The sequence below is a fragment of the Scomber scombrus genome, chromosome 8, assembly GCF_963691925.1.
Source record: "Scomber scombrus chromosome 8, fScoSco1.1, whole genome shotgun sequence".
NCBI classification, from domain to species: Eukaryota; Metazoa; Chordata; class Actinopteri; order Scombriformes; family Scombridae; genus Scomber; species Scomber scombrus.
In genome coordinates, this window is record NC_084977.1 from 24,244,444 (window position 1) to 24,256,758 (window position 12,315).

General features: G+C 38.3%; 1 protein-coding gene across 1 annotated transcript in view; it reads right to left on the reverse strand.

The window, feature by feature from the left end:
• Window positions 1–12,315, reverse strand: part of raver2 (ribonucleoprotein, PTB-binding 2) — an 83,261-nt gene that overhangs the window by 34,185 nt on the left and 36,761 nt on the right. The window contains exon 3 of the mRNA XM_062424502.1: window positions 775–1,082. Within this exon, the coding sequence (XP_062280486.1) occupies window positions 775–1,082 (308 nt within the window). The remainder of the gene's footprint in view (window positions 1–774; window positions 1,083–12,315) is intronic.

Sequence of the window (12,315 nt, forward strand, 5' to 3'; positions counted from 1 at the left end):
TGAGCAAACTGTACTGCTCGAACCAATCACAGATGCAAGGTCAGACAAACTGATGTATAATCTAAATTTTGGTGTGTCTAGACATGGAGGTTTTTTTTTTTTTTATAGCTTTTTTGTGTGTACACTTCCACTTTTTCCTTTCATATTCTCATCATAAATTGAAACCAAACTCAACTGGCAGAACCCATATTTGTAGTGATTATCTATTGTCCCTTGCAATGCAAGTTTCCAAAGACCCCTACTGATGATTACAAGATTTGGCAAACTTTTGTGGGAGTAAACAACTACATATGCAGACGTGACCTTGACTTTAATGTATCATTCTTTTTTTCTTTTTTTTTGTTGCTTAATTTTATCTTTGAATTAAAACAGGCTGCTTAGTCCCTTAATTGTCTGGTTTCTGCTTTGTTCGGAGCCAAATTGAATGTGATTATGCAAACTGCTCTGTAATAGTCAGTAGGCCAATCCAGTATGCTCAAATCCTTTCTTTCAAATAGGTAACTTAAAATAAAGTTAATCTTATCTGGTAACTGGTTTGTTGAAATTAAAACATCAACTCACGCTTGATATTTCAAAACCTATTATGTACGTTTTTTTGGTTCTCTATATTAAGAGGATGATGCCTGGAAGCAAACTAAAATAAATCACTTGTACCCATAAGGCACAGCATCCCCATTTACGATCCTTTAGTTCCACCTTTTCAGACTCATAGATACTGCAAATGTAGCAGAACAGCATCAACTAATCAAACATGACAAGATCATTTTAACGTACCAGTGGTCGGCCCAGCAGTTCGGAACGGGCCCGTGAAGCGGAGTCCTTCTTCATGTATTCAACAAATCCATATCCTTTGGAGTGTCCCGTCAGCTCGCTGTACACCAGGAAGGAGCGCTCAATGTTTCCGTAGGAGCGTACCAGCTCCTCTAATTGCTGGGCGGTGAAGGTGTGGGGCAGGTTGGTGAGGCAGAGCAAAGAGTCGGTAGGCTGCAGGGTGACATTGATCAAGCGTCCCCGGACAGTGCTGTGATGGAGGGAGCGGATGGCATCCTGAGCCTGGTCCCCGTTCAGCAAAGTCACAAAGGCTGGAGGAGGGGACATTATGGAGACGGCGACGATAGGAGAAGACAGACAACGACAAGAACAAACACAAAGAAAGAGAGGCACAGACAAATGGACAGGGACGTGTGAGAGACAAGCAGAGACAAACACAAACATACATTTAAAAAGCAGACATTTAAAAGCAGGTAACGTGTAGAAAGAAGATCATGGAACATGCAAAATGGAGACACACAGTCAAAAGAACATGCACAAATAATTGACACGAAAAGCAAAGAAAATAAATGATAGGCCAAATGTGGCAAAGTGACAAAAAAGTAAGAGAAAAGTGTGCATGCACAACCAAAATCACAGACAGACAGTCATAAAGACAGACAGACAAATACACAGAGAGAAAGACAACACATTAGCTAGAAAGCCAATAGGGAGCCACTATGTAGGGGAATCCACTGTGACACACACACACATATACACTTTCTCATTTTTAAAGGTGACAACCTGAATGATCTATATGTCAGAGTACTAATAATACTGATGAGTACTGCAGTATAGCACTTCTAAACAGTCAAATATCCCTGGCAATTTAATCGTGATACCTTAAGACAAATGTTAGCCTCTTTTTCCTGCCAGTGATGCCTTAGTGTCACATTTCCCATAAACACTTATGCCATATACACAGTTATTGACAGATATTACTCATCTACTCTTCCAATCCCTGCCAGTCCTGTCCCATAAAAGTCCAATAAAACAGCAACAGTAGACAGTATACAGTATACACACACCTCTGTATAGAAATCTATGTTATCAGTTTGAAGTGGAGGAACAGGTATGAAGGTATGGAACATTACAAGCATATGAAGAAACCTATAAAGCCTTCAATATGATTGGCGCTACATAAAAACAGCCATGGTTGGATTTATTGGCTGTGAAATGTGGTGGGTAATACATGTATACGATATGTGCACCTAAAAGCCCGATGTGTATGTGTCTGTATGTGAGTGTAGCTATGGAGAAAGAGAAAAAGAGAGAATGTATACCATACATAGAATAGTTAGGGTTGTGTGCATGATACTTTGTGATGCAGGTTGAGCATTTTGTAGAAAAAATATGAAAATAAGAGGCTCAGAGAATTATAACACAGCACGGACAAGGACACCCAAAACATAACTCAATCTAAAGAAGGACGGAACACTTCCTGTCCAAGACATAGGAAAACACGATCTTAACAAGCTGAAGATTCACCAATAACCCAACATATTGTTAATTTAATACATTTGACAAAGAAAGAAGAAATTACAATTCTAAGCTAAAAATTTAAAAGAAAACAATTATACTGTTCTTTACTTTCTGGATACTCGGTTTGGTAAAACAAAAAAAAGCAAAAACAAACAAACAAAAAGAAGTAATACTGCAGTGGGAGGAGGGAGAGTGGTTAGACTGTGAGCCAACCACTCAATGTCAAATGTGACATAGCAACCTGTGAAAACAGCTGTGAATTACTGGTAGGGAGGTCAGCTTCTGACCAGAGAATCATCAATTCACACCACATCCCGAAGAATTATGTGTAGAAAACTGAGTAAGACTTTCAATCACTTCCACACAACACACAGCTGATTCAGCTGCCCCACTGGACCTGCTCAGAAGCTAATAGTATAACTAAAATTGCATTGTGCATCTCTTAGGTTTGAATGTGTGAACCTGAATGACTGAAGTAGGAAATGAAAGATGCCAAATGCATGAATTCAGTCAGCACTTTCTGGCACCTATTGAAAAGACTAACAGAATTAATTTGAATCGTAAACATCCTAACCGTGCCCACTGTAGTAAGAACACACAGGCCGCGGGCAAGGGAAAAACAAACAAACAAACAAACAAACATACAAATAAAAATGCTACTTGTAACTAAGAAACAACTTTGTGATAAGCAGTCTCTCAAAACTAGTGTTTTAACAGAACTTTTTGGTACACATAGGAGATAAAACATTTCATTATTAATTCATTATTCAGTAGAATAGGTCACCCGGTTTGTTACAGAAGCACACGGATTGAAACAAACTTTTCAGATGAAAAAAAACAAATTTTGTGTCAGTTTAACTGAGACTCAAGGTTGGGCTGGTCAAAAAACATAAATTCAAAGGGATTTTTGGGAGAATTGGAAATATTTATTTAAATGCCTCTCTAACAACTAAAGACAGGTGCACCTTGTACTGTGAGCTTTTGACCTGGATGAAAATATCACGGTGCCTCAGGAAAAGGCTGCTCTGCCTCTGTACCTGTATGAGTCTTTGTCCCGATGTCTCTCATCAAAGCTCCAACCTAACCCGCTCTGAACTTGACCAAAAAGTCATCCACATATTGTATTTAAATACTGTTTTTGCTCAAGTAAAGAACGGTGGTTGATTAAAAGCTGCGTCTCCGATAGGACCCACAAACATGCCAGGTAAACATGCCAGGTAAAAACAAGGGTGGATAAACTCCTAGTGCCGGTAATATAATGTGCATGAAGGAAGGGGACAGAGGAGACTAAGGATTAATATTGTTTGCATAAAGGGAGAACAACGCATATATAATAATAATGACAGCAGTAACACTACATGAGCATGGGTAACCATGGTAACTTTCCTAAGTCAGCAAGCATACATCTGTGAGCTTGATACCCAAATGCTACAGCTAAGTGGTCCACTACTAAAAATGTTCTAGGTGAAACCTCAAGCACTAGAGTTATTGTTCTGCATGTTAACAGAGCAAATAAAATCAGATCAGAAAACTAAGGAGGCTCTATACTAAAACATGAGCATTATATACTTATCAAAAAGAGGGACATAATAAAATAAAGGCCTCTCTTTAGTATAAGCCTACTTTCAGTAAAGGCCTGGTACCCTCTGCAGTTGAGGTAAATAAAGGCCCTGACCACTATAAGAAGATATATGGTAATGTTTTTGAGTTTCACCATTGTCTATGTTCACTCCCTTCATGTATCATTTTTTTTTTCCTTTTCATAAACACGGTTTTTATTGTGTGTGTAGATGTGTTTTATTTTTCAGAGGTTGGGGCTGTAATTGTATACAGCAATACAGAGCTGCCCAATCTAGAAAAATGTAATATAACAATAATACTTCTGCCTAAATATATTGATGTTAATTTAATAGTTCATCAAAACAATGTGATGACATTCTGAAATAATGAGTGGTGTACAAATCTTCAGTTACTGTAAAAGGAAAAAGCCTTTTTTTAAATATATAAACACACACACAGGTGTCCTGACCATGGCTACGCTTTGAGTATCCCATTTAGGTGTTCCCATAATGATGCTACACATGTAGTTGAAAGTGAAAGCCTGTAATCTGGCAGCATGAAGGACAAGTTGAGTATCACTTGTAGCTCTTGTCTTCCATTACTGGTGTAAAGTCACAGAAGCCAAATCTGGCGGAGAGTGTTAATATTCAGCATTGTTCAGGAAGCCAAAATCAAAGAGGCTTTAACCTCAAATTCTGCTAGAACTGTAAATGGTAATGATATAAACTAATATGGATGTCGACGAGTCAAAGGCAGCTATATTCCACTCCCGAATGAAACCACCAAACACTGAAAAACACTTTTATAATTTTTCATATGGAAGAGGAAACCAAAATATGTTTCCAACATGATGTGTGTATAAATGATTGCATAGATAAATATGAATATTTTAAAACATCCAATGGAAAGTTTTATTTTTGGGATTAACCTGTATGGGGTAATACAGTCCACCCTAGCCTCAGGCACCATGTTTGGCTTTCATCAGTGCAATAAAAATCAAGCAGGTATGCAAATGTATATGCTTCTGTACCCAAGTGGGCGAAATTGACTATTTTTGAGCTATTCCAGACTAAGCTCCAAACAACAGCTCATTTACGGCCTACATTCCCCCATCTGAATAATCTATGTATACGCGTTTGTGCTCTGTGCCTGCTGCTCGTTGATGTGGAAAATGACCCCCAGAAACAGCAAGAGAATTGCGGTAAGAAAATTGCAGATGATTAATACCCTCGGGCGATTGTTCCAGGCATAAAAATTACCTAACACACCTTCAATGCAATTCCGTAACAAGTTCCAAGTCTGATCCTGAGTGCACAACAAATAGTCTGGTCCCCGAGGAAACAGAAAGTTCAAAGCAGCAGTTTAAGTTCCAGGCCTACAAACCACTGACTGATTGTTTGTTAAATTATTCAATGGAAAACACTGGCAGCTGGTGTCTTTAAAACTCATCATAGGGAGCACCACAGCCAAAAAAATATGAGCAGGATGATTCTTGGTGTAAAAAAAAAAAAAAGCACTTCAATCAGAACTTCAGAACAACTCTGATTTTGTTTTAGTCATTCGTTTTAGCCCTCCATTTAAAGGAATAATCCACCAAAAATCTGCTAACACTCTGCAGGCATAATACACTGAAAATGAACTAACAACATTAAGCCTACAACTAATCGATGACTACTTTTGTCATTAAATGAAGGTGATGGTAATGGGAAAATTCCAACATTGTCTCCATTTACTCTCAACATTATCACACCCTTTCAAAAATCTGGAGCAGATCTGGAGGTAGCTAAAAACATACAGTACGCAAGACGGGATGCCCCGACTGACCCGCTCACTAAACACCACCTCTTTCATCTCACATCAAAGCCACAGTGGGTATCTACATGCTTGCCAATCCTTCAACATAGATGTCTATCCCAAAAAAAAATCCACAATCTTTGGTTAAGAAAAACAAAAACAAAAACTGTAAAGATACAGTATAAACACCTCTGCATGCGGAGGCATTTATGCACTATATGCATTATATGTGCATCTCTAGGAGGGAGGATGTTAAAAAATAAAATACTACAATAAGTAACAGTTAGGACATCTGCTCCTCAGGCATCTTTTGTTTTGAGTTTTTTTGTTGTTTGCAGGTCTAATGCAAGGTCAGGATCACACAAAGAAAATCTATCCCCACCTCTATGTATCTCTGTGCCTTCATCTATCAGCCTGCCTGTATTTGTCTTCCTGCCCCCCACTGCATGTGTATCTATTGATCTCTCTGCATTGTCTTTTTGTGCCTTTTCTTCCCACCTTACTACACTCTGACTACTGTATTTCTTCATATCTATTGGCTGTCTGTCTGTTAGTCTCTCACTACATCTCTCTCAGTTTTTCCATCTCCATTTCCATGTGCCTCTGTCTGCCTTCAGATACCGCCTCCACCCAAATCAATTACCTCAAACCCCATCTAATACTCTTACACTCACACACGTACACACTCGCACACAGACACACACACTTTGTAATGGATCCCTTACACTAAACTGAGACTCTAATCTGGTTTTAACCTGCTAAGTATGCTACCTAGCATTACGGGGCATTATGAGAAGATAGATAGAATATGGTTTGGGCTTTATACTGAAGCTCTCTCTTTCTATTGCCTCTAATGACAGAGTGCAGCCCCAGAAGTGGGGGCTGACGTCAAATCAAGCTCAATACTTTCTCTAGCAGTCAAAAGAAGAACTCAAAGACTCTTAAATAGCTTACAAATAATCGTATAATTCACAGTCTGACAATGATTGAGTGGGCTACCGAGTGAACTTTGCCAAAAAAAGAAAGCAAAAAGAAAAAGACAAAACATGAAAAAAGATTGGGGTTTTTTTTCTCACAAGAGCGCTAACGTCTTAATTATGGGTCTCTGCTTCTTGCTTCTGAACATGTCGATTACTCCCCGTGTTCCTATGAGGAGTGCGTAGGGGCACAGGAAAAGAAAAGAAATCTTCCGTTGAAACCCCCTCGAAGGCTGCAATTCTGCTGCCACGTTCCCTGTTGAAGGAGCTAATTAAAAACAGGGGAGCTATGAACGACGCAGCGGACCCCTGAAACCCAAAGGGGCCAGTCCCTCATGCTGTGTGCAAGGTGGTCCTGCTGTTTCATCTCGGCCCCGAAGCCAAGATGAAAGTCTCAGGTGGAGAGGGGAGTCTCACGGAAATAAACAACTCAGTGGGCCAACAGGGGAGAAATGCAGAGTATAACTGCAATCCACATGTTGTCATCTTACAGCTTTCTCACTTACTTCAAGAGCCTGGTGCTTTTGAATTTGAGGCTGATAGCTGGAAATATATAGATAATAGAAATCATAATTCCGGAGCAATATCTTGTATTTACGGAGTACCATACAAACAGATGGTCTATCATTGAAAAATATAATTTTCATTGGTTTAAAACAATTGAATAGCCTTTTACAAGACACCTACATTTTCATCATATGACAGAGAGAGCACAATTATATGGAAATTGCAGTTCTGAAATGATCAGTCAGTAAGTAATCAATTAGTCGATGTTCAGCAATTAAGATTGATTTATCATATAATAACATAATTTATCCGGTTTCTGCTAATAAAATGTACGGATTTGCTGCTTTAATTAGTCTTCTGGTTAACTGAATATTGTTTTCAGACCACTGGCTGAACCATTAAATATCTGATGTGCATTTTCCACTATTTTCTGACATGCTACAGTATACAGACCAAATAACTAACCATGTTATAGACAAAACAATCAGAAGATTAATATAATAAAGAAAAATAATCATTAACTGCAACCATAATTATTATCAATGTAAGAAATGTAAAAGATGGATGCCAATACTATCAGCAAATACTACTTGTGTTGACAGTTTGTGGTAAGTCAGTAGCGACCCCAGTTTGGAATTCGAGACTTAATGACTGAAATTAAGTATATCTATGACAATATTTAGCAACTGCATATCACTTTTTTTTTTACCCTGGTTCATATAAACATAATAGCAATCATTGATCCACAACAAATACGCAACTTTAGCATTTGTTTTCTGTCTGAAATCTATCACTTTGAAAATATGTGGGGGAAAAAAACATCATCTAAGTGCAACATTTAGAACATAAATGACACATTTTACCAAAAATAGGAGTGAAAGTCACCTATCATTTTTTTACATAATGTCATGGTCCCTTACAAGCCACCGTGTGATAAATTATCATTTTATGGATTTCACAGATCCTCGTCTTTGCTAAAGGTGAAATGTTGCTTGAGTAATGATGTCGAAGATTTCAATTTGCTTTAGAGATGAAAGGCAGATTAGAGAAAACCAGGGAGCTGGGGGTTGTGTTTAGAAATTACATCATCATTGCAATTTAGACCTGAGCTAAGGTATCTGTGTGTGAAGCAGAGCTGAGAAGCTGGAGGATGACAAGATGAGACCTCTCTGTCTGTTGCTCTTTCTCCTTTTCTATTAATCTCCAATACGCCTTACACCAGTAAAAGCACTGCACATGTTCTGAATCATCCTAACAATGAATACCCCAAGGATGTTCTTGACTTAACTGCAAAGTGTATAAATCCTCAGATCACAGCAAACATCATCTTTGACGGGATCACTGCTTTGATCTGGAAGGCTATCCCAACATTTGCACCCTCTGAAAATCATACATTACGAAAGAGATTCTACAAATAAAACGAGAAGGAGAATTATAAGTGCCTCTTTTGACAGAGTACTTGTGCTAAAACACTTGCGGTAAATCAGAAAGTATGTCTACAAATATACCGCACTCTCTAAAACAGCTATGACAAAGCCTTGATTGTGCCTTTTAGTTCTGTAGCACCAAGAAAGCCCTCATCCTCCTTTGCATCTCTGTGGCTTTATTCCTCCCTGCCGCTCTCTGCTACAGAATCTACATGAGTAAACACTTCAGACGAGCTGCGTCCTCCTCTCCTCTCTCCCCAGCATCCCTCTCATCCTCAGAGCCTTTTTGTCTTCCAGCATGTTGGCCCTCCCACACTCCTCTCCACCTCCACCATCACCACCACCTCCTCCTCCTCCTCTTGATTCTGTTCGCTCTTTCTCCTCTTTCACTGTTAGCATCCATCAGTCCCCCCACAGTCCTCCAGCCTGTAGCAGCAACTTCCATGACAGTCCTTGAGCGGACATTGTGGGTTCAATACTTGGTGCATATGAAATATCTATTATGAAATATTCTATTTCATAAAAATACGATCAATTTTGCACCCATGTTTCCCAACTTGTCTCTGTCTTGTTGGTGTCTTGAATTGAACTTTTCTTAGTCTTATCCACCTCGACCATTAGTCTTCAGTCTCAATCAGTCCAGTTGGCTTTTGTTTGTTTGTTTCATTTTGTTTTCCTGTCCAGTGTCATCATCTGCTGTCATAGACTGGTGAAGCTTCTCTGTGGTCATGCAGATGCAAAATTCTGTAATATTGTAAGTGTACATAGGTAATGCATGACAACCAAAGATCCTCATTTTCAATGAGTAGTTTTAAGCACAAATATGCAGAATTATACTGTATGTCATAGCACTGTATCAGAATAATTATTGCAAATATAAATATTATTTTCTAAGAGTTGTAATCACAATTTTAGAACATTATGTACGTTTACGCAATTTTCTTTTCTTCTGTACAGTTGGGTTTTATGAGGAAAAGAGGTCTCCTTATCAGGTGGAACTTAGTGTGGCTTGGATTGTACCATATAAGCTTAATTTGTCAACGATGTAAACTGGAATCTAAAATCAAGATTCCATCAAATCCTGTTTTACAACGGCAAAATCGCCACACACCAACATGCACCAAGTGTGGCGCTGCAATAATACCTGTGATCATTCAGTCAATTGAGGACCTATCCTAAAATGTGAAGGTACTGTAACATTAAAAAGGACGTTGTTGCCAAATGTAACAGAATATAAGATCAGTTTGAAACAAGGAAGATATTAACAGTGTGTGAAGTGTGAACTACCAGCCATCTAGTGCTGGCTTTTACATGGTTGCTCATTATTGTTTTTGTTGTGCTTACTGTTATCAGTGGTAGTGGTAGTATTCAAATTTTATAGTAAGGAATGTAAGGTTGGTGGGTGGATGTTTGATGCATAGATGGACAGAGATGGAGCAATGAGGGGTTGAGATATGTAAGAGGCAGCGTCGAGTGGATTCAACAGTCGGCATCTCTTCAACTAGCCACCCACTCACCCGCCCACAGCGACATTGTTCACTCAGCATCTGTGTCCCTCTTTCAAACATTTCACTCTAAAAATGGATGCATCGTTTAACATATCCTCAGAATTTTGTGCGCTGCATCTTATGTACAGTTTTCAAGTAAACATACTGTGGGGAAATTTGCATTTCTGCTGAAAAGATATTCATGAAAGAAAATACACAATGTTGGCTCCTGGTTGAGATTTAAATTTGAATTGACATGAGTGTAGCTCCTATAGCAACCAGAAGTTGGAAGAAAAAGTTTATTGCTATGTGTATTATCAGACAATTTGTTGTATAAATAACAGTGATAGTGCATATAATCCCTCTCCTGCTAGCCATTTGTATCATCAATTCATCATCTATTGATCATTTCAGTAGATCACAGCATCACTCTTATTTATCTATCAGTCATTCCAGCTGTCCTTCCCTCCAGCTGTCCCCTTTTTATCATTAGTCATTCATTCTCTCATTTTAAGTCAATATCTATTAATTCAGTACCTTTGTATCCTACCACCACCCATTCTCTTGAAATGTCACTCTTCCACTACATCCTTGCATCACTTCCTCTCCTTTCCTCTCTACATTCCTAATTTTTTAATGAATAAATGAATAAGATTTATAATCCAGCTGAAGCCCTTAAAGCTAATACTGTATTCACACTATGCCAAATGGTTGGGTAGGATCAGAAAGATTCACATGTTAAGGTCTTGAGACTTTCTGAAAATTTAGAAAGGTTGTATGACAAGCAAGTTGGTCATGTGAGGGTTTAAAATACTGTGCATTGACAAAATTATATTATATCCATTAAATTTGAACAACAGAATTTGGCTGACATGAGTATTCCATGAGTACTTGGTTTTCAGGTGCTTTCAGAAAATGTCCTTTTCCCCAGTTTAAATGTGAGATTTAAAAAGAAAACATCCATGTCACTGAAGGCATATGGGAAACCCATACAATTCAATGTGATTCAATGTAATCTTCAGCTCTCACACATTTCAGTGAAACCTTGCGCCTGTGAAAATGTCTCACTCTCAACTGAATAAACACTCACATACACATCTGTGAAACAATCCAAACCAGTGAAACCAGGAGGTTCCTTTTTCTCAGGAACTGAAACTGCGGAGATGCAGTTACTTCTAACATATCCTACAGACAGTGACAATCCAAAAGATAATCTACTAGTAGTAGTACTATCTACTAATAGAAAGAATGGTTCAGATACATTATAGCTAATTTAGTCTGTCATTATTTCTTCCTCTTTCATAAACAACAAAAAACAGCGGGATAGGGAAAATATGCATATTCAAAACCACATTGTGAGACAATACCTCAGGGAGGCTCATGAGGTATACTTAGGAAGAATAGGAAGATTTACATTAAGACCAGCTCTGTGTGTGTGTGTGTGTGTGTGTGTGTGTGTGTGTGTGTGTGTGTGTGTGTGTGTGTGTGTGTGTGTGTGTGTGTGTGTGTGTGTGTGTGTGTGAGTGCGTGCGTGCGAGAACAGCAGACTCTCATAAGTTCTTATCTTTTGTGTGCATTTGTGTGTGTCTTTATCATAGAAAGCAAGGTGGAAAGCTCTGATAACAAACTCAGCATAAAAGTATCGGACCATAACAATACCGATGTGTGTGTTGAATCATGTGTAACATTGTGTATGCGTGTACTCTTGATTCGTGCAGAGGCTTCTATCCATAACACTGGGACAAAATGTGTCTGTACATATCATGTGTACATATGTGTGCACCCGTCTGTGTGTTTGTATTATTCATGTAAATTCATGTGCAATGGTGTGAGTCACAGATAAGACAAGGACTGTTGATGATAAAAACACCAACTCTGGTTACTGAAGAGAAACTTGAGGATTATTACACAGTCAGTGGTTATGAGTTAGTGAGGTTTTTGCTTTTTGCCAAATAACAGAAGTACCTACATTATTTTAAATACGCTGACTGCCACAGAGGAGAATGAAAACTGCTTAATTTTCCACAGCTAGTTTTGAAGTTATGATTTCTATAGTAGTAGTTCACTGCCATAGAAAATCAAAGACAGTCCATGTTTCTAAAAAACACATCATTATTATTATTATTATTATTATTATTATTATTATTATTATTATTATTATTAATGTTATTATCATCAATCAATTATTATCCTTGGACATTTTAGCCTAATTGATAGAGACAAACCTAGACAAAAATGTGGACAAAGAGAGGTGAGACGATGAAATACAAC